At 49.2% G+C, this 27794-nt stretch overlaps 5 protein-coding genes across 14 annotated transcripts in view; 2 read left to right on the top strand and 3 right to left on the bottom strand.

Annotated features, from left to right (window-relative positions):
• Positions 1-3836, top strand: part of MAP3K13 (mitogen-activated protein kinase kinase kinase 13) — a 75781-nt gene extending 71945 nt beyond the window's left edge. For all 7 annotated transcript variants that reach the window (XM_030455899.1, XM_030455902.1, XM_030455901.1 and 4 more), the window contains one exon: positions 444-3836. In XM_030455899.1, coding sequence (XP_030311759.1) covers positions 444-545 — 102 coding nt within the window. In that variant the 3' untranslated portion in view covers positions 546-3836. The remainder of the gene's footprint in view (positions 1-443) is intronic.
• A 479-nt stretch (positions 3837-4315) lies between these two features.
• On the bottom strand, positions 4316-7673 carry TMEM41A (transmembrane protein 41A). 3 transcript variants are annotated; one of them, XR_003987877.1, is made up of 6 exons: positions 7518-7664; positions 7278-7431; positions 6718-6879; positions 6070-6208; positions 5443-5806; positions 4316-5332 (listed from the first exon to the last, which is right to left on the bottom strand). XR_003987877.1 is itself a non-coding variant. In XM_030455906.1 (5 exons), the coding sequence occupies exons 1-5, from the start codon at positions 7613-7615 to the stop codon at positions 5586-5588; spliced, it is 774 nt and encodes a 257-aa protein (XP_030311766.1). In that variant the 5' UTR covers positions 7616-7673; the 3' UTR covers positions 5366-5585. The 3 variants fall into 3 exon arrangements, 2 of the variants coding, with proteins under 2 accessions (XP_030311766.1, XP_030311767.1); XM_030455906.1 differs by lacking the exon at positions 4316-5332 and having other exon boundaries at positions 5366-5806; positions 7518-7673; XM_030455907.1 differs by lacking the exons at positions 4316-5332; positions 6070-6208 and having other exon boundaries at positions 5366-5806.
• Positions 7674-7799: 126 nt separating this feature from the next.
• CEP63 (centrosomal protein 63) overlaps positions 7800-27794 on the top strand; it is a 42904-nt gene continuing 22909 nt past the window's right edge. The window contains exon 1 of the mRNA XM_030456448.1: positions 7800-7856. The gene's annotated coding sequence lies outside the window, so the exon portion shown is untranslated. The remainder of the gene's footprint in view (positions 7857-27794) is intronic.
• Positions 7815-21699, bottom strand: LIPH (lipase H). Its single transcript, XM_008491014.2, has 10 exons — positions 21648-21699; positions 16275-16642; positions 15430-15538; positions 15237-15338; positions 14485-14574; positions 13245-13412; positions 12283-12378; positions 11218-11329; positions 9591-9764; positions 7815-8009 (listed from the first exon to the last, which is right to left on the bottom strand). Exons 1-10 carry the CDS (start codon positions 21697-21699, stop codon positions 7937-7939), a joined length of 1344 nt encoding a protein of 447 aa, XP_008489236.1. The 3' UTR covers positions 7815-7936.
• On the bottom strand, positions 23573-27127 carry ANAPC13 (anaphase promoting complex subunit 13). 2 transcript variants are annotated; one of them, XM_030456449.1, is made up of 3 exons: positions 27005-27127; positions 26119-26244; positions 23573-24037 (listed from the first exon to the last, which is right to left on the bottom strand). In XM_030456449.1, the coding sequence occupies exons 2-3, from the start codon at positions 26215-26217 to the stop codon at positions 23912-23914; spliced, it is 225 nt and encodes a 74-aa protein (XP_030312309.1). In that variant the 5' UTR covers positions 26218-26244; positions 27005-27127; the 3' UTR covers positions 23573-23911. The 2 variants fall into 2 exon arrangements, with proteins under 2 accessions (XP_030312309.1, XP_030312310.1); XM_030456450.1 differs by lacking the exon at positions 27005-27127 and adding an exon at positions 26749-26953.

Here is a 27794-nt window from a genome sequence, read left to right on the forward strand (position 1 = left end):
GTAATTTGTGAGTCAAGGTGTGATGTTGGGAGGCCATCAGATTTGCAATTGCATTAAGTGGGATAAAAAACCCCAAACACATAAAGTAGGTGGTGAAACAGAACTGATTGCCTCAGCCTTTGCTGATGGAGCTAGAATGATTTTCTTCGCCTGTCTTTCAAGTGTTTGGGAGGGGTAGGGCAAAGCCTGCTGCACCATCTCCTCAGAACTCTTATCTGTGTTTGGTGCTCTGACCAGGAATTTTTTGGCTGTCTCCTCATTGAAGGGAACAAGTGACCTTTGGTAGGGTACTTGTGTGTCTTTGCTATCTCCTGTGTGCTGCTGATCTCTCCTCCTGGGCTGGTGGTGACCTTTGCCTGTCTGCTGCTACAGACTGGGCTGGGGTGGTTGGTCTGCAGTGCAGGAACATTGCTCAGATCTTTTCCTTCCCTTTTGTTTTGCAGAACCCAGCACAGTTTGGAGAATCAGACTGTGACTCTTCTGAAGGGGAATGTTCTGATGCCACGGTCAGGACCAATAAGCCCTGCAGCTCTGCTACTTGGTAATACAGATCTCCCCCAAAGCTTCCTGATACTGGCATTTTGATTTCCCTGAGATTCCACTTCATTCCCCTTCATCACACTTTAGAGGAAGAGAAGATGCTTCTCCTTCCCACCCCAGGAGTGATTTGCAATAACCTGAATCTCTGGAAAATGTCCAAATGAAATTAATTCTCTTTGAGCATTTCAATCAAGAATGGCAGGGATGTATTTTATTGAATAATCTAGTTACTGTAACATGGATATTTATTTTTTTGACATTGTAACACTTTTTACTGTAAAGAGTGGATTGTATTTATAGACACACAGACTTGTTGCAAAAAAAAGCAAAACAAAAAAGTTCAGAAAGCAAGCACATTACAGAGAACATCCTGGGAGTCCTGCCTGGACAGCTTTGTGTACAAACATGGAGGATTCTCTTGCTGCTTTCACAGGGGACCAGGCCTCATGGCCCTGAAGATTGGAGAACAGATCAAGAAAACTAAACCACTCAGTCTTATCAAATGAGGAAGCATTAAAAAAAAAAAGACCTTCCCGTAGGGTAACCTGTGAACAAAGCATATTCAGTATAACCAGCTGGGTCATTTTTAATCAGAAGGTGGACATGTTCCTGGAGCAAATTGGTATTGAGGTGCTGACACCAAGGTCTTCTGAGTCAAGACATCCCCAGGAATGTAAGAATGGGTTTTATTTTCAGGATTTTTAGTTTCTTTTTTAGTTTTTTTTTTTAATCAGCGTTTTGTTGTGAGATCCTGCAAATGTATTCTAACCTCATCCTCTCCAGAGTTGGTATAAAAGCACTTCTTAACATCATCCTTGCTTCACTCTGGCAGCGTTGAGCAGGGAAGCCTCTTTCAGACACAGCGTGCCATTTCCCAGTTTGCTTCCTCCTCTTACCTCCTGTCTGTTTCAGTCAGTCAGAGAAATCAATCAACAAATCAGTGTTGGAAAAGCAAGGACTTGCAAGCGGTGGATGGCACATTCTGCAGAGCTGGAGCTCTCTTCTGGGGAGGAAACTGGAGCTGCCTGGACTGGACTTGGAGAAGCAGTCTCTCACCTACGACAGCACCAATATAACCAGCAGAGAGCTGTGTGTTGAGGGGGCAGACTGGGAGTCACTGGCCTGGATGAGAGCATCAGCCCCGCTCTGTCTCCTCATTCACTGTACGTTCTCGAAAGCGTTGACAGCTGCCTGCCCTCCACGTCAGGCTTTGTGCAAAACAGGTTGCACGGGGATTCTTGGTTGTGGCTGTGGCACAGCTGTGTCTCAGCTGTGCCCTGGGGCCTCCCTTTCTCCCTCAGGCTGAACCTCTGCAGGTGGAAGTGAGGGTAGTACTGGGGTGTGACAGGCAGATGGGAAAAATGTTTTCTGATAGAACTCATAGTGCCTTCCCTTCAAACACTACTCTTCTAAGTCAATATTTAAAGAGAACAAAACACTAGAGCACGTTTCTTTTCCCTCTTCCCCCTGCTTTAGTTGATGTCCCCCTGCAAAAGCTTTCCCTTTGCCCTTCCTGACGTGCTGGCTGGCGTGGCCCTGTCATGCGTGTGGCCCTGTCACACGTGTAGCCCTGTCACGCCACACACGTGGCCACCTTGCAGGGTGCTGCCCTGCAGTCTGGTGCATGCCAGCCTGAGATGAACGGCAGGAACTGGACTATGGACAGGTACTTCTGTTGCTTTGTTTGTTTACATTTTGTGTTAAAATATTTGGTTTGAATTTAACTGTGGTAATTTATAGCCTCACGGCAAAATGAAGGAAAATGTCTTACTTATGCAGAGAGCAGTATTGTATGAGTTAAATTATCCCATATTTTTAAATTTTTGTAGCTGGACTACACACAGATCTTAAGTTATGTTATTTTATTATTTATTCTCATTTCTGTAGATCAGAAGGTTGGTTTCAGTGCTAGCACAACTGTAATCTCTTTGTGTGACGTTCCTTCTCCCCGGTGGCTGGGGGGATGGGAACAGAGCTGGTCTCAGCAGCTCTCAGTGGCTGCTGCCTCTCCTGATCTCCAAGGATGCTGTTAGACCAGGGCAGAGAACCTCTCAGGGCTGGTCTGAGAGGGATGGATGCAGTCAGCCCCTGGGCCCCCTGGTATTCCTTGGGGTCAAAGCTGTGCTTTGCTCCTGTTGCAGAGGGAGATGGCAGCCCCTGGGCTGGTGGGGAGTAGTGATCAGGGGGACAGTGGCTTCTGATTTGATCACAAAGTGAGTAACCATCATGAGATCCCTCGATAAGAGCATCCTAAAAGGACAAGCGGAGAGGAAGGCAACTGCTCTGGGAAGCAGGTGTGAGATCAGGGGTGGCCAGCAGTGGATCCACTGGTGGGTAGGTCACCCGTGTAGGACCAAACAGGCTGCTGGAGAGGGAGAGACCAGCTCACCCCACTGGCAGCAGCAGTTCAGCTCTGGGGAAAGCAGAATGCCTTGGGGAGTGAAGCTCTTTGCTGGCTTGTTTCTTGTTTCCTCTCTTTTCCCGTCCCTCATTCCTCTTCCCAAATGTTCTCTGTCTCTTGGCCAGTGACAGGAGAAGGTGGCAGGGCCAGAGGTGGCTTTGCTGTTGTGGTGTGAGAGGAGTTTTGGTATGGCAGAGGTGGTGCAGATGGTTTCTCCGGAGGCTGGGGTGCAGGAATTTAGCAGTGGAAGAACTGTGTGCACGTTACATACCCACACAAGCAAGACCAAGCAGTTGCCTCAAGAGAGGCTGAGAACTACCATCAAATGTCCCCCTAGCAGTGGCTGCCAGGCCCCGTGCCCCAGAGAGACTCTGCTGCTCAGGTTTGGTGGGATGCTGAGCACAGACAGTGCTTTATCACCCCCTGTCCATGGCCCTGCCCCTGGCCAGCAGTGCTCTCCTTGGGCAGCCCAGAGCTGCCTCTCTGCAGGGACTCCAGCCTGCCATGGCTCAGGCCTTCTTAAAAAGATCCCCAGAGGGGGTTTTGTAGCTGTGGGCTCTCCTTAGAGCTCCTCCACCATGTGCTGAGGTCCCTCTGGACCTGCAGAGGAGCTTTGATGTGTGGGGTTTTGGGACCCTTCTGGGCCAGCTGTCCCAGGTGTGTACTTATTCCTCCTTGTCCCTGCCTGGGGACACGCTGGCCCCTGCTGCAGCCTGGAAAAGCAGAGCTGAGCTCTTCAGCCCGCCGGTTGCCACCTTTAGCTCTAATTTCTCTACACACCTGGGTGACTGCATTGTCCAGCAGCCCTCAACTCTCCCTCTGGGGCTGTCCCCCTTGCCTGCACCCCTGGAGGTGTGATCCCAGCCTCCCACACACACCTCCCACCCTCACCCGTGTGCAGGCAGGGGCGGCCCTGCAGCCCCAGGTCCATGGGGCGGTTGCTGTGGGTTCTGCCAGGGGTTCTGGAGGTGATTTCCTGAGACCTACCCAGAACTGCATGTGGGCAGGAGCTCCCTGCACCCCACTCTATGGGCACCTCTGCTGCTGTTCCTCACACTCTCTGGGACTGAGAGGTGTCAGGCAGCCCCCTCTGCTCCTCCTCCTCCTCCCAGTAACACTGCATTTGCAGGGCCAGGAGCAAACCCTGTGTTCCCTTTCCAGCATCCCAGCTCCTCTGATCTAGTTCTGATGGCTGCTGCCAGCTCCTGAACACTAGCCTAGGGTTTTTTCCCAGAGCTGAATGTTGCCTTCCCCACTGTCGTGTTAAGTAACCATTTCATCTTGGCCCTGTCCAGTAGTGTTCATCTCTCTCCTCCTCCTTGCTCCGCAGATTCCTGATACAAACTTGATTTTGATTCCTTTTTTTTTTTTTTTTTTTTTTTTTTTTTTTTTTGTATTGAACAGTGTACAGTGATGGAAACAAGAATGACTATCAAAGCAAACAATGCATGGAATAAAAAGCCAGTGTACTTCAATGCTTCTCAGGCTGGTCTGGTTATCTGGAATGGTTTCTTATGTACTTTATGTACTTCTTATGTACACAAAGCCCCTTAATAACCAACACAATGTCAGTGAGCACCTTGGTACCTTGTGTTCAGAGAGGCAACACCAGCTTAACTGGAGCTCCTGGGAGCTCCAAGGGGCAGAGTGGAGGCTTGGTCAGACACACAAAGCTCTGACACAGAGCATCAGGTGTCCACTTGTTGAGTGAGTGGTTTTTGGCCTGTGAGCTGGGGGACTGAATGTGTAACTTCTCATCCTGGGAACCTTGCTGGTAAGTCAGCTGTTAAATGACTGACGCATTCACTGTCACCTTCCCAGCTGCTCTGGGGTCTCCCACCTCCCACCTCCCCCCTTCCATGCCAAAGAGTTTGTCCTCCAAGTAGAAGGCCAACTCAAGTACAGCAAGGAGGTGCAAATACCAAAAACTCAAGAGCACAATATCATCTGGGGAGCACTGCTGGTCTTCAGCAAGTGAAACAGAGCCTACCTGCTTCTTTGGAAACCTAGTTACACAAGAGCAAACATGGAGGTTTAAAGGTGCTTTTCAGGAACAAATCACTGCCAGCCAGGCACATCCATGCTTTCCCTCCCCCCCGACTTCAGTCTCTGTGGGGAGTAGCAGCCACTGACAGACCTCAGAAGAAGACTGCAGGGAGGGAGGTGCTGGGACCCCCTCCCATCTTCAAGAGCTGGGCGGACTTAAGGGGGTTCTGATTTCGGTCATCAGAAATAGGGTAACAGGGCTCGGATGAGGTTGGACTCGATGATCTTGAAGGTCTTTTCCAGCCTGAGCAATTCTATGATTTGCCTTCCTCCTGTTGTTCTTTTCCATCAGTAACACATTTGCAGTGGGCTGGCAACCCCCTGGGGCACACTGGATAAGACAGTCTGATTTTAAAGGAAACAGGCAAATTACCAAAGTGTTCACAAAGCCCCTGTATAATACTCTCGTGCAGATACATGCACAGTTAAACATTCATTAAAAGAAAGAACCTTACATCTCCTCTAAGATGAGAAGAAGGATTAAAATCTGCAATTCTCCTTGGCTCACAGTGGCACAGAGCATGCAGAACACAACCCACAGGAACAGAGACCTGCAGCTTTTGCAAGGCAGACCCCAACATCTGGAGCACCTGAGGCATCACAAGCTCTTTTTGCCATTGACTAACTGAATGTGCTTGTCTTCATCCAGCTTCAAATGCCTCGTGCTGTACTTCTTGATGAGGGTCCCTGGGATCAATGCTGCCACAGCCATTGCAAGCAGCTTGAGCAGCGTGTCCCAGGAGAAAATAGCATCCAAGGAGGTGATTTGGGACAGAATGGATCCTGTCTGCACGCAGATGAAATTATATGGGGTGAGACCTGAGAGAATCAAAGTGCAAAAGAGAAAAGATTCCATGTAAAATTACCTTAAACACGTCCCTGTCCAAAGGCACACACGGGGTGCGACTCAAACCTTTGCTGCATATGCCTGTTTGCAAAGTGACTCTGACTTACAAGGGTGGCACCAAGGCAAAAAATTAAGTGTGAAAGTCACAGCTAAAACACTGCTCCTCTGCCTCCCCCAGCTCAGCATCCTATCCCAGGTCATGCTGCCCCCCTCAAACAGCCTCCTCAGGCCTTACCGATGAGGACAGAGAAGAAGAACTGGGACACAGGGATGTTTAGAATGGGAGCTGAGAGATTCAGAAACCAGTTTGGTGTCATGGGGAACAGCCTCAGGAACAACAGGAAGAAAAATAAGCAGCTCCTGTTCTCTTCTACCTGCCAACAGAAACAGTCCACGTTATTTCTGCTCCTTGGCCAGCAGTAACATCTGAATGGCCACAATACTGAAGTGAATGCAAGTTTTCTTCTAATGTGCTGCAACATAACATCAGCCTGGAACTGATGAAAAGCAGCAACTGTGTGTGTCTGTGTCTCTGTGTGTGTCTGCGTCTGTGTGCCAGCCCCTTCCCTGCAAGTGCTGAAAATGGGATCTAACTTGAATGAGAGACTGTGGGAAGTGAACAGCAGAACCACTTCCAGCTCTGTAACATGGCACTGCATGGGTGGAGACAATTCCAGAGCACAGGGACTTCCTAATCCATCCATTATCTTATTTCTGATTTTCCACATACCCCTTTGCAAACTACCTTGCTCTCAGGAGGGCCCATTGTCTCAGAGGAGGGAGGCCCTGACCTTATGCATCCCTTGTGTGGTCTTTTTTTTACTAAGTCTCCCCAAAAAGCAGCCTCCCCCAGGGGAGGGGGGCATGCAGGGTGCCTGCTTACCTTCTTTTGCAGCACAGCCACTTTATCGGGGAAGTAGTGGACAATGAACTGCTTTCCAAAGGCGTGGGAGAGCAGGTAGCAGAGGGTGGCTCCCACCGATGTCAAGACTGAGCACAGCACCAGTCCGGTCCAGGGCCCAAACAGTGCCCCAGCCAGGACGTTCTGCAGGGGGATGGCAGTGGCTGAGACACCGGGGGGCACAGCCCCGTGTCCCCTCAGCCCCGGGGACATTTACACAGCCCCGTGTCCCTTCAGCCCCGAGGTGGCACAGACCCGTGCTCCCTCAGCTCCGGGGGTCAAAGATCTGCGTCCCCTCAACCCCAGGGACACACACACACACAGAGCCCCTCAGCCCCGGCGGTGACACGGACCCATGTCCGCAGAGCCCCGTGTCTCCTCAACTCGGTTGCTTTGGGCCTCCCCGATGTCCCGCCCAGCGCGGCATCGACCTTGCCGTGCCCGGGGCACTCCTGGTGCGGGTCCGTGGGGAAAGAGCCCCTCGGAAGGGTTCATACCCGCCCACCTCCCGGCCCGGCCCGGTTCGGTCCCCGTGGCGGTACCAGCAGGCTGGAGCCGGGGATGGCGAAGCTCTGCTTGTAAAGGTAGGCAGCGCAGAAGAGAGCCAGAGCCGCGCCGCGGTGCTGCCGCTCGTAGTCCCGCAGCGCCTCAGCCAACTCCCGCAACTCCTCCAGGTCCGACGGGAACCGCAGCGGCCTGAGAGAGGGGGAAGAACACTGGGAGCCCCAGCCCGCCCGGGCTTCCCCCTCCTTCCCCGCACCCACACAACCCCCCGCACCCACCTGTGCGCCTGCCCCGCGTTTAACCGCACCGACAGCAGCCAGAGGGCGGCCGTGGCGGCCGTGAAGACGAGCCCCAGCCCGGCCAGCCGCCGCCACATCCCGCATGGGGACAACACTGCCCCCGACCCGACCCGGCCCGGCTTGGCTCGGCCCCGCGGCGGGACGCGCAGGCGCGGGGCGGGGCGGTGGGCCGGGACGGATCCTCCCCTCGTCACCCTTTGCCGGTGCTCAGCGAGCCCACAAATACACCGCATCACCGTTATTTTAGTTTTAATCACTTTTACAGCCCCCGCTTATAAATCTCCGCTGCCGCTTGTGTCGCCGCTGAGGAGCTTCTCGGTGAGTGTCCCCCAGAATGCGAAGGTTTGGCACCCCCATCCACCTTCAGAGAGAGCATTCGGAATGACACGTTCGGGTCCTCAGCACGGGATGGGCTTGAAGGTTTTTTTGGTGTTCTCCATCAGAACCAGGTCGTATCTGCACAGCTGTGGTCTGCGGAAAAATATTCAGGACTGAGCCCCAAGTGGAACACGAACCTTTCTTGTGTCTCTCTCAGTCAGTTCTCTCTGGAAGCTGGAGGCTTCCAGAAAACAGGTCTCAAGACAACTGACTTGAAGCACCTAAAGCAGGGTCGGCTTTAAGTCTTATCGAGGGTAGAGATATCTTTGAGCCTGTTTTAATTCTGTTGTTTTTCCTCGTGCACAAAACCTTGCAGGCAAACAGAGGTACTGGCTCCAGAACTCCTGGTTCCCTTTAAGCCACTGCACACCTGCATATCCACCAAATAAAGTGGGTGTCCCTCCAGCCCACCTGCTTGTTCCTGCCAGGTCTTTAGTGTTGACACTTGTGATTGTGCTACCATTCAGAGCTGGGACCAGGCATTCATCTATCTGGGAGCTAACCCAGCCAAAAAACAGTGGGGCTATGTAAGCTTTCCCCTGGGGCCAGGTGAGCAGTAGTTTTGGAACAGCGAAGGAGACCAGGCAGAACATCCCTCCCTGTGGCAATGACAGGTTCCTTGGTGGTGTTAAAACAGGCATAGCCTATGGAGAGTGGACAGACTCGGATGGAATGTTGGGGCATTTGCATATACTTTTTAAAAGACTGGATGTGGAACTGGGGCTGGAGGTGAGTGAAGATGCAAGACAGGAGAAAGGGAAGCTCAGGAGTTTACCTCTTACAGAATTGTAGAATCAAAGTATAATTTGGGTGGGAAGGGACCTCTAAAGGTCATCTAGCCTAACCCTCCTGCAAGGAATGTACACAATCTTCTCCTTATTCCAATGCCAAGGATAGCAAGAACTTTACAAACTTCAAAGAAACTATCTACATCTCTGCTCTTTTTTTTCTTCACCTCAGCCTACTTGCTCTGTGAAATGCAGTCCTTATTTTAACCCAAATTTAAGGCATGCTGTGACTTGATGTCCACATGCTGCCCTGCAGACCCTGTCCTCGCTGAGCTTAGGCAGAGAGATCCTGTCCTCCAAAGGTGCCCTAGAAATCAAGGAAAGGTAAGGGTGGGATGGCAGAGCAGACAGAAGTTAACAAGGTGACTGAAGAAATCTCATCAGTAGATGACCTGGTAGGAACCTCATGATATGGGCAGCAGTCAGTGCTTTGGGGCATAGTGGCTAGCAGCTCCCAGTCTGGAATTTCAGGAGCAAATTAACTCACCCTGTTTGACTGGACATAGAAATTGACTGGTTTATAAAGTACAAATTTGTGCTAGACATCCGTGTTTCCCTGAGAGTTGCATTTACCTTCAGCCGAGAGTTCGGGCCTGGCTAGCTTCTCAAAGGTTATTTTTCTGAGCAAAGGTTGAAATGTCAGACCATGTCAGAGTCAGAACAACCAGTGGCATATTTTCAGACAACCTCTGCATTCCAGAAAGTATGGGATCTGCCTGCATGCCCCAAAGGCAGAATTTATGCCCAAGATATGTGTACGAGAATTATTAAGTATGGAATAAATGTAAGCCTTTTGGACATAACTCAGCCAGGCTAAGAATCTGCAAAATTAATTTACTTCTGTCCACTTTGCAACAATAAAAGTGGTTTGTAAACCTCTGCTTACCTTTCTGGATTTGTAAGTGATCGGAACCTCATTTGGAGAATCCTCAGTTTAAATTTTGGGCCAATGACAGATCCCGTGGAAAATGTCAAGGAAATTCTTTCTACGTTTTCCAAATCCTGGTCGAATCCAATTAGCAAAGTGATTTGGTTGTACTGCTGAAAGGCTGCAGCTTCTCTAAAGATAAATCAGACAAGGTGTCAGAGAGTCACCAAGGGAATAGCACCAGTTTTAAATAGCTGCAGTATAAATATTAGGAATAGTTCTGGGGAGTTTGATTAGTTTCTGATTTACAGGAAGTAGGGATGGATGCAGGTCTCCAGGTGTGAACCTGCTCACCCTCTTTTCCACTTGGTTATTTGGGACGGGAGTGAGGACACAGCTGTTTGCTCTGGTCCCAAACCAGAATCCTCACTCTGATTCTGCTTTGAGCCCAAATGGACCGGACTCAACTGATGTTTGTAGATGGCTGATTGTGCAGACCTAGGCACTAAGTCACCCATGAAGTTTGCAGGACACGGTGCTATGGATTAAAATCTGGCTGTAACAGTGCTGTATGGCTGGGGTGTTCCTGTAAGTGGAAGACTGTACCTTGGGGGTCTTGGTGCCCCTACCTCAAGTTCTGGTAGTTCTCTTCTGGCAAATGCAGCAGAAGCAGCTGTTAAACAATTCAGTGTAGACCAAAATTAATGGAGAGTAATCCAGCTTCTCACGATAGGGAAAGCCTTGTGAGGCTGGGGTTTGACCTTTTGGAAAGAATGTCCCGTTCCAGTTTGAGATATGCATTAGAACTGCACCAGGCTTGATGCAGAGAGCAGAACTGCTCTCAAGGCCCCTGTGGCCACAGAAGACATTCTTTGTGCTGCTGGTTGTACAGCCAGAGGTTCAGGTTTCCCTTGGGAAGGTGAGGAGCACAGGTGTGACTGGCAGTGTCCCAGAATGGTTGCTCTTGTTGAGGAGATTTAGGAGACCAGGGTGTGTTTGGACCTGTCAGAGGTGGTGGCAGGGTGAGCATGCTGCCTGGGGGGGGCTGTGGCAGAGTGGGGTGAGGGTCCCATTGGCAGCCCCAGGGAGCTGTGCAGATTGCTCCAGTGCAAGCAGATGGGGCTTGAGAGGCTGTGGGGAAACTGGTTTGGCAGGACTTGTTTGCTTGAGGTGTGTTTAGATCAGTAGGGGTTTGGCATAAACACTAAATGTTAATTTGCCTCTACAAGTGGAATGAATTGACGGGGATGTTACTTCTTGGATCTCTTGGGCATCTTGAGCAGGAACAGAACACTCCCATGAAAGGGAAAGAAAGAGGGGGAGATGTGTTTTTCCTCCTGCTTTTAGTGGGAGCCTAGGACAGCTGTGCTGCTGGCTGAGGTCATCCACTTTAGTCCTTAAGATAACTGAGAAAGGTCCAAGGGGCTCATCTGTCAGCTGGGAGAGTGAAAATCCCCCAGGGCCAGGGAAGCCCTGTGGCATGGAGGCTGCCAGGTACCAGCAGCACAGTGAGAGGAGGGTAAGTTGCCACCCACCTCCCTGGTCATAGAGTCATGGAATGGTTAAGATTGGAAGAGACCTTGAAGATCCAGATGTGCCAAGTGATTTGCTAACATTTTCAGATCATCAGGTCAGCCAGACTTACGGATTCACTTTAGATTCTGCCTTCTTCCCCGTGTCGTCAGCCAATACCACGCTGAAGGTGCCTCTTCTGGTGTCTTTGTTCCATGTAATGATATCTACAAAGTAGTGATAAACTGAGGGGAGAGAAAAAAGGAGTGTGGTTAGCCTCTGCTGCCTGCCCGTCTGGGAGCTGAGCTGCAGGTGGAGGACATCTTTCACCCACTTGCTCATCTGATACAAGCTGTTCAATTTAACTCTAAAATTTCTATCTCCTCCTTGCCTCCCATCTTCCTTTGCAGAGGTTTCTAGCAGGAGCATTATAAGGTGTCCCTGCATGACAGCAAGGGGTTGAAGGATGGTTCTGTACAACTTTCAGCACCACCACTCCTTTCCCCGTTGCCTTTTCTTTCTGCTCTCTGCCTTGGGTCCCCTTCAGTTCTGTTCTCAGCATCTTTCCCCTCTGTCACACAGCCTGCTCTTTAGTCTGATCTCTGGGTCACTGAATTCACCTGCTGTCCACTGCCCAGCTCAGGCTGCAGTCCCTGCCCGCAGCTTGGGGTGTTGGAGATCGTCAGGGTGAAGCCTTTCCTCATTGAGTCCTCCTTGCCCTGTGCCTGTCACTCCTGTCCAGGGTTACTTTTTTCACCTGTTCACTCCAGAGCATGTCTTTGACTCTCATTGCTCTCCAGAGCATCTCCTTCCAACCCCCACCCTTCTATGATCATTCCCACGCACCTCTCACTTGCACAATTGCTGCGTCTTCTTTTGAAACACAGTTTGGGAGCTGCCCTTCTGGGCTTCACTGGCACATTCCCAACAGGTTTCCTAGCAAGGTGAGCCTGTTGTTGCACATCTCTAGTGAGCAGGTGGCTTTCACAGCACCAGGCAGGTTCAGAGGTAGGGAATGTTATAGCAAAACTGCCAACAGACACAATTCTATCCAGCAGCTTTGTTTCTAAAAACACTGATGTGATGCTGTGATGCTGATAGCAGCTAACCAGCCCTGGGAGCTGAGTGGAGGAGGTATCTGTTGCTGGAGGAGGCAATGAACAGAGGAAAAAACATCTCAGCAGTCTTAGTCACTTACTGCAAAATGGCTCTTTGTCCGCTGTATCAAAAAACATACTGGTCACTGGATGGCTCTGTTGTTTTAAAGAGCTTTTCCACCTATGGGCATAATAACCTATGGATGACAGTTGAAAATGAAGCAGAGGTATACTGCACAGGTATATGAACAGCTACATTGCTGAAAAGAGCAATGCAAGTATTTAAGAAATAACATATTGCTTTCCAGCTGCAAGGTGTAACCATGGCACAGGCTCCCGTGCTTTTCATTTTACTTGTGTGACTAAAGCTGGGTTTCTAAATATGCCTCATTACACTTCAGCATATTATTTTAAGACCAACCTTTTCCCACATCCGGTGTATCCATGGTCAAGGAGGATTTAATTTTGCAATGCAGAATGAAAATTGCAAAGCCCCTTGGCTTTGCAAGTTCATTTCTGAAAGTGTCAAGGTACCAGTATTTCAGAAATGGCAGCCAGAAGCTGGGCTGGGATATCTCTCTGGGTCAGGCACAAAACAGCAGAACACCCTTTGGTCACCTCTCTTTTAGAGTCAGGAAGGGTTGGTGCTGAAAATGTCTTAGAAAAGATTCTGTTTTGGCAAGAATGTGCCCCTGTAGCTCAAACTCCACAGCTAATGGACTTCTATTTGCTGAATTTGATTAAAGATCTCAAGTCTTGGTTCAGCTTCTCAAGTTCTGGCTCCTTTACATGGGGATTTCTGTCCTAGGTCATGATGTGGTTGTATGCAGATCAGGGAAATTTCTTTAACCTCTTTTGCCTGCAGGAGAGGCCTGCACCTCTGCAGGAGTGGGGGAGAGACCATCCCCAAAACCTGAGTGGGAATAACTGTTGTGCTTTTGCAGAGCACTGCAGTGCACAAGTCCTGAAGCAAAACATTTGTCACAGGCAAAGTCACAGTAAGGGTGGGCAGCTCTGTCAGACAGTTGTGTTCTGGATGTATTTCCATTCCCTGGATCCTTACCTAGGATGGGGCATGGCATAGGCCAGAAAGTCTCACAGCTGGTGCATTTGCCACTCCTGTAGTTTCTGTAGGAATCGCAGGGGTACGCAGTGATGTTGCAGCTCTGCTTCAGGCTTGCCATGAACAGGAAAACAGACCTCTGGTGGTGGCATTTGAAATACTGCAGTCCTTCAGCAGGCACAGGGGAGAAAGACTTGGTTAGCAGTCCTCATGCTGCTGGAAAACACTGTAAATGCAGTAGCAAAAAAAAAAAAAAAAAGACATTGACTGTGGACAGTCAATGAACCCATCAGGCTGAGCTGGGGAGCTGTGCCTCTGCGCATCAGCCTATCCCTTTGTGTGCACCCAGCACTGCCTACACCTGCTTTACTTTCCTCCTTGTCTTTTTTTTTGATTTTTAAAAACATATTTCTTGGCATTGTTGCTGCAGTCCCAGAGGAGGCTGCTCCATGTTGTCTGAGCTCAGGCCTGGCAGCTGAATATTGTGGTTTGTTTTGTTTTTTTTCACGTGGCTTTGCCATTTTGCTTTAAAAATTTACTTTAGAAAGAGATAACGTGAGTTGTTACATGAGTAGCAAAATGAGTGAAGCCATGTTTCAGGTGGATCTTTTTGTTTCAGCATAGTTTCCTATGGAAACTCTCCTGGGTGTGCTAAGGGTTGAGTTCACATTGGTGCCTTTCCTTTTATGAAGGTATCTTCTTCATCCAGCTTTCACAAAGCTGGTTCAGCTGCTAGGCTGGAAAGCAGAAAAGCTTTCTTGCCTTCAAGACAAGGGCTCTGCTGCCAGACTGCAGTGCTGGTCACTGCCAAGGAAGGTGCATTGGGTTTGGGGTACCAGCCTACCCCACGTTCATTTGGAACCTGAACAGGTTCTTGCTGTTGCTAGCCCTTAGAGTTTTTTGTTTGTTCTAAGTAACTAAAAATAAACAAACAAACAAATCCAGAAACCATACATAGTCACCAAATGAAGGCACAAATCTACCCATTTTTTTTTTTTTCACAGAAAATTAATCCCATTTGCACTTGTGATAGGGAGCAGGAAGGATCACCCCTGGCTTGTATCTCAGCTAAACTCCTGCTAGGTCAGTGTGCCACATGGGTGCTGGGAAGAAATCTCTTTCATGGCTGTCCCAGAATGTGGTTTTCATGTATTTTCATGTCTATGTGGTGCCTTTTCTCTGTCCTCCTGATAAGAAACATTTTGCCAGTGTTTGTGCAATTCAAGGCAGAGTTAATTACCAGAAAATATTGTCAGTGGACAGCCAGGCTGGTTGGTGCCACCGTTGGGGTAGAAGTCCAGGTGACCTAGGGCTTCTCTGTAACCTAGTCCTGACAAAGGAAAAAAATCAGGGGTGAAAGGAGAGAATATTAAATCATAAAATGCAGAAGAAGGAAACAAAAACCCATCCTGCCTGAGGACTCCTGTCTGTGCAGGAATGTTTCTGCCCCTCATCTGTTTTGGCAGCAGGCAAAATGGCTGTGACTTCATTTTAGCCCATACCTAGAATAATTTTGTGTGTGTGACTGGACAAAATTTGTTTTTTTTGTGTCACTGCCTGCAGGAGGGGAAAAGGGATGAGGGACACACTGGGTATTGCTGTGATGCTGAAGCTCAAGCTCTTGGGAGGGGGGAGAGAAGAGGCAAGAGAGAGCAGCAAGGTGGGAAGGCGGAGTGCTGGGGGTCAGATGTTGGTGAAAGCAGGGAGGGTTCCATCACACTTCTGTCCTGGCTAGCAGCCAGGAAGACATGCATTGATCAGGAAAGGAAAGGGAAGATTTGGGCAGGAGAGGGCAGAGGAAGGTTTAGCCCACAGGAGGTGGGATGAAGACTGGAAGCATCACACATCGAGCTACAGAGCTGGGGACGTGATCTGCTCTCCTCCTGGGCCAGTCCCCAGCACTGCTGCCTACCAGAGTCCCTCCTTCCCTGCACTGCCCACCAGTCCCTGAGTGGTTTGCTTGATGTGGGGAAGGAGAGAAATTCCACATACTGTTGGTGTCTGAATGAATGATGTCAACAAACTGCGCGTCCGTGGGATCCAGCCTCTCGCTGGGCGGCTGTCCCCTGTACAAGGGGCCAGCTGGGTCGAGGCCTGTGACACAAAACCATGGCTGATGGCTGTGCCCCTTGTGGGGAATGGCTGTCCCTGAAGTGGAGGGACTGGCAGGAGGAAAGGGGCTTACCTGTGATCCTCCCCAGCCTCCCACCAAACATCTGCCCCACGAAGCCGGAGATGTGTGCTCCCAGGCTCACTCCTATCATGTGCAAGGAGTCAAGGGATGCTCCATAAACCTGAGGTTTAAAAGGACTTGTGATGGCAGATTTCAGGCATGTGAAATGCATTAAAAAACACAAAACAATAAAAAAAAAGTTATGAGGAGGGGGAATGTAAATTCATCACCCTACTTTTCCCACGCTTGCCCTTGGTGTGCTGCGCTGTGAATATTCCTGCTGTACAACCAGCACTTGTGTTGATGGCCCAGGTCTGGGGGTGCTGTGAGGACAACGGGTGAGGAATGGTTGTTTTTCCCCGGGGCAGTGACTACAGGGGTGGAGAGGAACCTGTGTTCACATGAGTACAACTGCAGTTGTCCACATGTGGGTCCTGCAAGGCCTTAGTGGGCACAGCCATCCTGACCACCCCGTCTCACCCCTGACTGCACTGCTGTGACTGCTTAGAGGAGCTGTGAGCTGTAGCTGATCCCCGTAAGTTGAATTTGGACATCCAGAAAATGGAAATGTAGTTTCTACGTATGGGAAAACATACCTGTGGAGCTTTGTATCCAGGAATGTGGGGGACTTTGAGTGTAAATTGAGCATTGCAACAAAATACCATTTTCCTGGTTTGGGCTGGCAACCATCCTACCAAGTCCCAGGGTAGAATTTGGCACTGTGGTATAGCTGCACTTCCAAAAATGGATGCATTCCTTGCCAGGAGTTTCTTTTCCTGCTGTGTTTGAGCAGTTCCCCTGTGCCCTCCCCACACAGTGCATTCATGACTATATCAGAGTGCAGTCAGTCAACTTACCAACATTTCATCAATAAGTTTCTTCAGAATCTCAGCAACTTTCTTGCAGTTTCTGGAAGCATTGCTGTAGATGAGAGTTGTGGCTCCCCGGTTCCAGTCCACAAGGATGATGTTCATGTCTTCTACAGAAAGCAGGAGGTGCACCAGGTCAGAGATCCAGACCGGGGCAGAGCCTGTGAATCGGTACCCGTGGATGATGAAGGTGGTTTTCTTGGTGACATCTAGATACTTGGAGGCTGCTGAATCGAGCTCTTCAGCACAGTTTGGGTTCTGCCTGGTGTAGAGCAGCAGCTTCACCTTCAGGTCTGTCCCTGTCAAGGCGCTGCCAAAGCCGAGCACTGTGAAGCCTGGACATGTCTCCCCAGGAGCTGAAAAGAGCACCTGTGGGTTAGCACCAACACCCTTCCATCCAGCTTTTCTACAGCCAGCCCTGCACAGGCACAGGAACATATGTCTGCACCTCCTTTCCTTGAAAGAGTTTCTCCCCCCCCCCCCTCTATTCTGCCCTGGTGAGGCCACATCTGGAATACTGTGTCCAGTTCTGGGTCCCTCAGTTCCAGAAGGATCAGGAACTGCTTGGAAGAGTCTGTGCAGAGCCATCAAGATGATGAAGGGAGTGGAACATCTCCTGGTGAGGAAAGGCTGTGGGAGCTGGGGCTCTGCAGCTTGGAGGAGACTGAGGGGTGACCTCATTAATGTTTATAAATATGTACAGGGTGAGTGTCAGAAGGATGGAGCCAGGATCTTCTCAGTGATGTCCAGTGACAGGACAGGGGGTAATGGATGCAAGTTGGAGCATAAGGAGGTTCCATGTAAACATAGGAAAATGATTTTTCACTGTGAGGGTGAGAGAGCCCTGGCCCAGGCTGCCCAGAGAGGTTGTGGAGTCTTCTTCTCTGGAGACTTTCCAAACCCATCTGGATATGTTCCTGTGTGTCCTGCCCCGGGTGACCCTGCTCTGACAGGGGGGTTGGACTGGGTGACCTTCCAGCCTCTGTGATTCCCTGAAGAGCTCAGTCCTGCTTCCACTAGGAGCTGGGAGCTGGGCAGGGATTCTCTCCACTGGCGTGAGGGAAGCGTTGGAGACTGACAGCTTGGATGGGTGGTGTTTTGGATTGAGAGCACAGCTGATGCTCTGCTTCTGGGGTAAAGAGAGTTCCTTGTGGTTGGTTTGTGACTCCAGCCTGGAGCTGAGAAGCTGCAGAGGATCATGTTGCTGCGCAGCGTGTCGTTTGGCTTTGCAGATGCAGCCTGCAATTCCCAACTGTGGGATGGTTTTGACTACATGGGATTTATTTCTGGCAGTGCTTTACACACACAAGACAAACTGAGATTTATGTAAATGCTGCTTCACGAGATGCTCTCTGCCAGTTGCAAGCCTGACTTTGTTCCTTGCTTGGCCAGCACAGCACAGGCTGAGCCCTCATAGTCCAATACAATCTCTAGTGGAGCAATGGCAGGGATGGAATAATTGTCTCCAGAGAGACACTGCTTATGGAAGCCCTCCCAGGTTTTGTAGCCTCAGGCTGGCTTGCAGTCCTTTTTCCCAGATCCCCATAATCTTATTGAAGGACCTTGTGGGACAGAGCATCCCTCTCACACGTACGCCCTGGGCTGCAATAACTTCAGGCTACAGTTGCTTAGAGGAATCCTCCTGATCTTTGCTGCTTAGAGGCCTGTGCTGGAGGCAGGAGGGTTTACGAAACCTGCAGCTGTAAGTTAATCATGCACTAGTAAACCTCCAACAATCCATGTGTTTTCATTTCTATATGATGGTTTCCTCTGTTTCTATGAGGAACTTTCCTTTTTCTCCTCCTATGGTATTCAGCAGCATGAGAGTGATACCACTGCTATGTCCAGCAGATAAAATAATCTGCTCAGTTGCCATAGTTCTGCTAATTGCTTTGTAGAAGCCCCAGGAGCTTCAGAAGTAAAAGTTAATAGGCTAAAAAGATGCTGCAGTTAAGTCCAACTGGATATTTTAAATTGCTACCATAAATTTGGAAATAAAATTTAATATTTGAAATCCAGGGAGTCCTTCCTGCATAAAGCCTGTGGTAAAATATGAGTAGTGGAAGAGGAGCAGTGTAAAATGAGCCCTCAGCAGGGCCCAGTCAACATCATTTGGCACGGCTCGCCTTGGAATTGAAGATGCTCTGCTTCTGGGGTGCTTCAGTCAGGGCTCCCAGGGGCAGAGTGACTCTGAGCCCTGCTGACAAGCATAAAAGTGACCTGGGTGGCTGTTTTCTTACCAGCTGACTCTTACTGCATCATTACAGTGCCGAGATGCTCCAGAGAAACAGCAGCAAGAGTTCTCCTCAGACACTGGACCTCTCAAAGTCACTAGCAGAGAAAAGTTACCATTTTTTGCTGATACTCACCAGCACACCCAGTGATACTTAACACCTGTCCTTTAGGTGCTTCCACAATGTGCAGAAATACAGTAATTTTTTCCTAATAACTAGAAATTGTTTTAGTTATTACTAAGACAGTATTATCTGAAGGGGGCCTGCAAGAAAGCTTTTTGCACAGGTGTGTGGTGAGAGGACAAGGGGAAATGATTAAAACTTGAAGAGGGGATATTTAAGTTGGACATTAGGAAGAAATTCTTTACCATGAGGGTGGTGAGACACTGGCACAGATTGCCCAGAGAAGCTGTGGCTGCCCCATCCCTGGCAGTGTCTCAGGTCAGGTTGGATGGCGCTTGGAGCAACCTGGGCTGGTGGGAGGTGTCCCTGCCCATGCAGGGGGTTGGAACTGGATGAGCTTTAAGGTTCCTTCCAACCCAGCCCAGACTGTGATTCTTTGATTATTATAGAGCACTGTTAATCATCTTTACCACCACTGAAGCTGTAGTAATACAGGCAGACATGCCTGGCAAGAATCCCTTCTGTATGATGCAAGATCACACTGATTGCTCAATTTGTTTCTATACCTCCTGTGCTGTGCTGAGATTGCCTGGGGAGCACTGTGTTTGCCACCAGAACAACCCTGACCTTCTGTTGAGAAAGAGCTTTTGAAGAGCTGATGGCCATTTGCTAATACCTAACAGAGGAATTGTTTTAAAAGCCTTGTTATATCTGCACCAAGTCTATTGCAATTTGGTCTGTTTTGATTAAGAAAATCAGAGCAGTGCTAATTGTGGGGAAGGTCTGACAGCTTCTCTTCTGGCAGGCTGCTGCAGATCCCAGCCTCATCCCCCCCATGTGTTGTAGGATCTGACACAGGAGGACATCCAGTTGAAAAGCTTTTGCTTTTCATTCTGGGAAGCACCATCAATCCTACCCAAACAGCTGAAAGTGTCTTTGAAATGCCAACAGGATTTATCTGATAGAGCAAGAGGCTTATCATAGAATCACAGTTTGGAAGGACTCATCTAGTCCCATGGGCAGGGACATCTCCCACTGGACCAGGTTGTTCCAAGCCCCATCCAGCCTAGCCTTGAACACTGCCAGGGAGGAAGCAGCCACAGTTTCCTTGGGCAACATGTGAGGATTATTTGAGATCAATTCTGCAAGCAAATAAGTGAGGTAGAAACTCACACCCTGGCACTGTGCTTAACCTGTGTCCAACAGAACACTTCCCTCCAGGAAAGGTAGGTGAATGCAGCAATTAACCCAGGGTCTCATTAACTTGCTCCCAGCCCTGTCTTGGCCATTAGCTCACTGAACAGCCCCAGCCAATTCACTTTTCCCCCTCTGCTCATTTTTCTGAGCTGTGAAATAGGAAAGCAAGTAGCAGTTCCCAGGGCAAGATGCTCCCACATCTCCACAGCTGTAGCAGGGGGGACAGCAGTCTGGTTGACCCACCTTGCTGTGGGGGAGATCAGCCTCTGAGGTGTGACTGCAGCCAAAGGAGCATCTTCAGAATAGTTTGGTTCTGAAGTTGTACCTCTGAAGTTACATCCAGGTGGTAGTGTTGCAGCCATGAGCCTGGTTCCAGGCAGACTCTGTGGTATTTGCTTAAGTGAGTGCTACTCAAGGCCTGCCTTCCCCTTGTTCCTTTCTCAGACACAATGCTTGAAGGCTTTTTCTTCCTCCTGTCCTGGGTGTTCATCCTGTGGGCAGGCATAGTTTGCAATAGTGACGTTGCAGGGTGGTGATATGGAGGCTGTCTGCATGGATATTGGGAAAAAATGCTTCACCAACTTCATTGTTACTGGTTGCCCAGGGAGGTGGTGGAGTCACCGTCCCTGCGAGGATTAAAAAAATTGGCAGATATGGCACTTTGGGAGATGATTTAGTAGTTAAGGTGGCGTAGGACTGATGATCTTAAAGGTCCTTTCCAACCATGATGATTTTATGATTCTACAAATGGAATAGCAGCTGACTTTTTAAACCAGTTTCTCCACTTGTGAAGCTCTTAGAGATTTTTCATGTCAGCGGTCACTTGATCAGGTTTGTATTGACCGAGCTGTTGTCTTCGGGAGCCTGCAAAGGGGGCTGCTCAACACCTTGATGCTCAAAACACTGTCACCTTCTTGCCTGGGCTTTTTAGAGTCTATTTCAACTGACTGGTCTTGTGCATCAGTAATGAGTCTTCAGTTTTCAGCAGGCTTCACTACCACAGAGCATATCTCAGTAGCACCAGTGGAGATTTCCATCCCTTGTCACCAGAAGGATTTCTCCGCAGAGGACATTTCCCTCTGCCTCTGGAATACTCTTCCATTATCTGTATATTCCATATCTATAATCCAGTATCTCACTGGGTTTCCTTGGTGCCTGTTCACACAAGTCACTTTTCCCACGTATTATGATTACGTTTCCTGTAGAGTATTTAATGAACATAACCTAAACACAACCCCAAGATTACTCCGGAGACCCTAATGAAACACAAGTTCAGATTTATAAGGATACTGTGTTTTGGCTGTTTTTAAATCCCGTTTGCTTTGCCTGCAAACCCAAGGGGTGTAACTTGACTTGCTCCCATGTGTATGCTAACACGAGGCAGTACATTTGTTTATTGTTCCACAGGTTGATTCTTGATAGGGCTGGGAGGTTATCAGATGAAGTTTATTGTTCATAAATAGTAATTCATCCTTTGTGAATGTCATATAAGACACTTCTGAAAAGAAATCATTCTTCTCTGAAGATTTGGAGTGACATTTTCAGTGTCAACAGGTAGTACTTATGTAAGAGAAATGTTTGCAGAGTGAGGAAAAGATACTAAAAAAGTACTTCTGGTTTAACATTAGGAACTCTAAAAGCTGACTATACCCATGTGACCAGGATATTTTGCTTTGCCAAAGTAAATAATGCCAGTGAAAAACCCTAAGCAGCAACTGTAACACAGAGGACATCTATTCATGTTTCTGCAAAGCAGAGAGAGCATTACATTTGACTAAAACATAAAGACACACAACTGATCTCTTACCTGTTTTCACCCCGTGCAAAAGGCAGACAAACACGACGCACAACCTCAGCATATGGACTTCCACATGAAGCTTCCACAGGTGAAAGACTTTGAGGATCCCAGAGTTTCTTTGACATGTCTGCTGTCAACAGTTTGCTCTCGTTTTCTGCCAGGAACTGTAGGTGTGGTGAAAGGAGGAAGCTGCCAGCCAAAAAATTTAAGACCGGTCTTCAGTTATACAAGTAAAGCTGCTTCTTAAAAAGGTGGAGCACCTTCCATTCTACCTTCTTTTAAATATAGCTTGCCCTGGGGAATGACTAATCAGAGGCACAAATGCAATTGGACCACACGTGTTGAAACGAAGGGAATGACTGTGTGCCTGTTCATTCAGCTTTTGCAAAGAATGTCAAAAGGCAGCACAGAGCGTAGGTGTCACTGCAAGTCTGACAAGGATCTGGGCAGGGCCAGCACTTGGTTTCACAGGGCCCGACATTCCTGCCCATCCCTATTCTCCCACGTCCCCCTGGCTCTCCCCAGTACTGCAGCCCAGCATCCCTCCTCACCCACGAGAGGGGAAAAAAAGGAAGTCTGGAACTGGAGCAGGAAGATGGCAAATTGAAAAGATGAAGGTGGTGGGGAGTTTGTAAAGGGGTGAGAGAGGTGAGGGGAAAGGAGAACAGGGATGGCTGCTGGGCAAGAAGCTGTGTGGTAGCTTTGCCTCATGTTTTCTTTGCAAATTCTTCTAATGTAGGTGAAGGGAAGGGAACATGGGGAGGACCAGAAACACCTCATTAAGCACAGGCTCTGTTTTTTTGCCCCTGGTAACGATCCGGTGAGAAGCTGAACTTGGCTGAACGTGGCTCCTTCTTTGGTCCATGCTGTACATACTAAGCTTTTTGACTTTGCTAATTCTTGGGTTAATCCTTAACTCTGCCTGCTGGCTGGCTGCAGCTCCTTGTGGGTGCTGCCTGCGTGGTGCAGGCAGAGGAGCACACCCAGCAACACGTGGTTTTTTTCACAAGCACCCTGAGCTCTCTCCATCCTCATGCCACTCAGCAATCACGGTCTCACAGGACATGTGCTGTGCTGTGCTTCCATTTGGTAATAGCTGGACTTTGTTTTTTTGAAGAAGATAAACATTGTGAAAAGGCACCAAAAAAACTTCTGTGGCGTCTGGAAGCTGCAGGCTCCAGGGAAGTGGGTTATTTTTCTGATGCACTGGCAAAAGAAAACCATTTTAAACACTGTTTTCCCTCCAGTTCCTTTCTCACCTCTACCATTAATCCTAAACTCTGTCAAAATATTTTCTCCTAAGTTCTGCCAGCGGTGTGAAGGAATGGGTCCAACAGTGAAATATATGCAGGATGAACAGAAGGCTTTTACCTATTGCAAAAGACATTTGAGAATCAGAGGTAAAACGAGGTAATGAAATCAAGAGGGCCTTGCCTTTCTTCTCAGCACAAAAAGAAGGAACAGTTTATTGCCTGGAGCTAAACCTCACTTGTCTCTTTTTCCCATCACTTTTGTCGTATTTCTGTTACCCATCTGAGACAGCTCATCTGAGCTGGGTTCCTCAGGTGCTGCATCAGGACTGGCAGGCTCCTCTTTGGAACTCTCATCCCTCAGAAGACAACGATTTTGAGTAACCACCACTTTAGTCCCACACTTTAGCATAAACTGACTGTTTACAGTACATGCATTGGCAAATGTACCCAGGGTGTCAGCACTGGAAATGCTGTCCCCTGCCACCATCAGACCCCGAGATGGGGAGCTCAAATAACCACCCATGTCAGAGATGATGATGGATGAGGCCTGAGCTGGTGAGAGGTGTCCCTGCCCATGCAGGGGGGGTTGGATCTTGATGATCTTTAAGGTCCCTTCCAACCCAAATAATTCTATGATTCTAAATGATCCCATCCTGAGCTTTGAAATCAGTAACAACTTGAGACAGTTAAAACAATTACTTTTATCACGGGTAGAAAACATTTAAGATCAGAATTGGCACATTCTTAAGAACACTGTAACAGAAGATACAAAACAATTTTATATAAGAGAAGCATCCTGCTGTTAACTCCAAGGTATCAAGATAGCCATTGTTACTTCACACTCATCACAGAAGCATTTTAAGTTGTTTGGTCACTGTGAGTAGAGCCATTGTTTCACCATTGTCTTTCAGGAACATTGTCTCCTCCTTAGAGAAGCTTATGACAGAGATGATCTGCTGAAAGATATTTTTCATACTGCATTTTTTCATGCATCTGTGCATGAAATCTCACTGATTTCACCTAGTTTCCTGTGGGTGGAACATTTTCATGGAGATACTGGAGAGCCAGGTCTGTCCACTTCATTTCTTGCTCTTTCACAGACTCAGTTGTGCCACCATTGTCTTGCTCTGGTTCAGGAAGCTCATTCTGAGAACAAAACAGAGGCACAATGTAATATCACACAGTAACAGGCTGCCTAAGAGGGGCAGGTTACTAAGACTTCATACGGATAAATACAAAAATCTACAAATGAGACCAGAGGGTGCATCTGAACAATACAGATCATATGTACTGATCCACTTAAAAATATCACAAAGCCCAGGTATGAAAGATATTCTTTTCACAGCAATGTGGTGCTTAATCTGAAAGGTAAATTGGTTTTCCAGGCCCCTGGGGGTGTTGCTATACACTCAGACTGCACATGCAGTGAAGGAGAATATAGAGCAAATGCAAAATAAGTAAATAACAGTACAATGCAATTATTCCATTCCTTAGTTGCAATGCGGGTGTTTGGCTGTTGCCAAGAATACAGATACTGCATTTATGATGGCTGCTATAAAGACAAATGGCTCTGTAACGTGTGACTTTCCTCTGGAAGGTGTGAAATCCTTCCTTTTTCTGCATGCTAACCTCCAGTGAGGCTGTGCATAAGTCAGAAAGCCCTACCAGGTGCAACACAGCTGCTCACCACACAGGAAAGGAGGAAGTCTAGTTTAACTGAGATTTCATTTTCTCTCCCCAGATTATTTATTCTCTGAGTTGCCATATTGGAGCATGTGTTGTTCTGACAGACACCATTTCGGCAAGAATTCTGAATTCTAGATCTCTGGAAATCCCAGCGTGACCTAAATTATATTTTTCAGTTTTGAAACCAACAAATGATTAGAGCCCTTTTGAGGTCAGAGGAATCTCTTGAGTGAGCACTGGATCAGATGCTCCGGCCAGGCTCAAATACCACTTTGCAGCCATTCTGTTTACTCCCTTACAATGCTCCTGTGAATTTCTGCTGGCTTTTCTATGTGATCAGAGCCACTCCCATCTCTGGGGATCCTTATATCCACAGCCAGGCATTTCTTTCTATTGTTAGTTTATGAGGGTTCCTGCTCTGGGGCTGCCATCTGTGTGTGACTGTAAGCAGCTCAAGATATGGCTGGAAGGAAAAAACCAGTAATGTGTTTTGACTTGGACACCGGGTAAAAGCAAATGTTAGCTAGTTTTTAATATCTGACCTGCCTGCTAAAGGTTATCCCAAGCAAAGTGGGATGTGGGCTCTCCTATCCGAGAACCTCAGCGCTGAAGGATGATTCCCTCAAGCCCAGATCTCTGCAGGAAAACTTCTGTGCCATTTCATGGGTTTTGAGGGGGTGTTGCTGCTCTTTGGCCTCTCTGAAAAGACTAAAATGAGGACTAAAATCTGAGCCTTGCCACTAGCAATTTGGAAATGTTTGTGCTAAAAGAAAACTAGCAGCCTATGAGTCCCCCCCAGTCTTCGGAAGACTGCTTTGGCAGTGGCAGACAGAGTAGAGCTTGTGAAACAGAGCAAGCAAGGAAAGGGAAAATCCTCAGGTATCTGTCATTTCCCTGGTAGTTTCATAATGGCTAAGGAAGGAGGCAATGTGGGAGATTTGAAGCTTCAACTCTGGGCTTTGTGAGCAGCTTTTCCCCACAAGAGGAAACCAAACCGGTGCTGTGCACAGTGCTACAAATGAGTCCCACTGCAGTTGCCAGTTTGTTCACTGCTGTCCTTGAGCTGGAAAGAGCAACAGTGGACAAGACTGATCAGGAAGACATCTGAAAAATCTACAGCTTTTAATTTCAGAAAGGGGAGATAAAAGTGCAACCAAGACTGTAGCTGCCAGCATGAAACTGAGCCTTTCTGTTCTACAAGTGAACTGGAGAAACCACTTCCAACACTAGTAAGGTGAAGTAAGGCACAGAGAAAGGATGACCATATTTCTCCCTGATTCCAAGCCCAAAACTGTATGATGGGAAGTCACTCCTCCAGTTCTAAGGAGATGTGGCAACTGGTCAGGGGAAGGGGGAAGAGAAAAATCCATGTCCTTGCATGCACACAGCAATGCTTGGCATATAGGGTGGAAAACAAGGGAGTCAGATCCATCCCAGAACCTTTTGTACAAGTTATCTGCACCTCAAGCAATGCAGTCTTGGAAGGGACCATGATAAACACATCAGCCTCAACTGGGATTCCTAGGTAGCAGTTCACCTACCAGAGGGATAGCCACATCCTCATATGGCAATTTATCCTCCCTCCACGCATCATCAATCAGATCCAGGATTCTGCCGTCCCTTTGCACCTCGCTGTCCATCGTGGTAGCAGGCCAGTACAGCTAAATCTGTGACACAAAAAGGAGACCATTACCAACATCATTGTCTCCAGCCATAGCTTGGACTATGGGCTTGCTCCAGTTTTGATCGTTTTCATTAAGTTTCAAACTCTTATGGAAAAACCTTGATTTTCCTCATCTGCTTGCTGAGAGGGGTTTTAACCATAGGAGAGCTACTTCCTCTGGAAAGAACTTAATTGTGGATTGCTAAAACCAGCCCATTCTTAATAATTTTAGAGATGTGCACGTGCTTAGAGCTACTGGCCTTTAGTAATCTCTTTAGATGAGCCTGTGACCAGCCAACACTGCGTGGCAATCAGCGTGCTATCAAACCCTGCACTCCAGGAGGACACCAGGACCTGCCTTCCACCCTCAGCTCCCATCATCATTCCAGGGCTTGGCACAACCGGATCTGGTGGGAGGTGTCCCCAGGGCAGGGGGGTTGGAACCCGATGATCTTTAATGGCTCCAATTCCATGATCCTTGTGAGATCCGCCTTCCTCAGCCTCTCACCTCCGAACTCGCCCCGGGGTGCTATCGCCCCGGGCTGGAGGTTACCGCCTCACTTCCACCCCAACCACGCTGGGCCCCTCGGGGTGGGAGGGGGCTGCAGCAGCCGCCCGAGCCCGGCGGGAACGGCCGTGCCCGGGCTGTGAGGCGCTGAGGCTGCCGGGGTACACGGGGACACCCAGGAGGAGCCTCATGGCTGCTCAGCCCCGCAAACCGGACCCGTTCTGTGTCCCGCCCTCCCCCGCTTCCCGCGGCCTACCCGGCTCATCTCCCACCGCCGCCCCGCGCAGCCGCAGCGCTCGTCGGGCAGGAGGCGGGACCTGCAGCCGCCCGCCCTCCGTAACGGTGCCCGGGGCTGGCCCGGAGCGCAGGTTGGGCCTTGGGCGTGTGTGTGCGGTTGCCCAGTGCCGCGGAGGAGCTGTAGCCCGGCGGGTGAGGGGCTCTCTGCGGGGCGGGAGGGGGGAAGAGGCTGTCCCGGCCCGGTTCCCGTTGCCCGGGGCGGGCCCAAGCCTGGCTGGGGAGGGCCGGAGGGACTGGGCCGGGCAGCGAGTTTGAGTTACTGGGGAGGTCTGGCTGCAGCCTGGGTCGCTGCGAGCTTCCTTCGGTTCGAACTTCCCACCCTCTCCCAGTGCAAAATGAGCCCAGGGGCTTCGGTCTCCCCCCGCTCATCCTGCTCCCGGGATGGAGCCGGGTGGGATGGGGCTTGGAGCCACCTGGGCTGGTGGGAGGGCTCCCGGCACATCCAGGGGGTTGGGTCCAGCTGGTCTTTGAGGTGTCTTCCGGCCCAAACGGTTCGGTGCTGCTGGGACTGACAGTTTTCTTCCCTTGGCTCTCTGTTGGCCTCTTCTCCCCAGAGACAGGACAAGAGGGTCTGGGTTCACGTTGCACCAGGGGAGGTGCAGATTGGATATTAGGAAAAATTTCTTCACTGAAAGAGCGGTGAAGCATTGGAATGGGCTGCCCAGGGGGGTGGTGGAGTCACCATCCCTGGGGGATTCCAAAAAATGTGTTGCTTAGGGAAACGGTTTAGTGGTTAAGCTGGTGTAGGA

Source organism: Calypte anna, chromosome 9, assembly GCF_003957555.1.
Source record: "Calypte anna isolate BGI_N300 chromosome 9, bCalAnn1_v1.p, whole genome shotgun sequence".
NCBI lineage: Eukaryota > Metazoa > Chordata > Aves > Apodiformes > Trochilidae > Calypte > Calypte anna.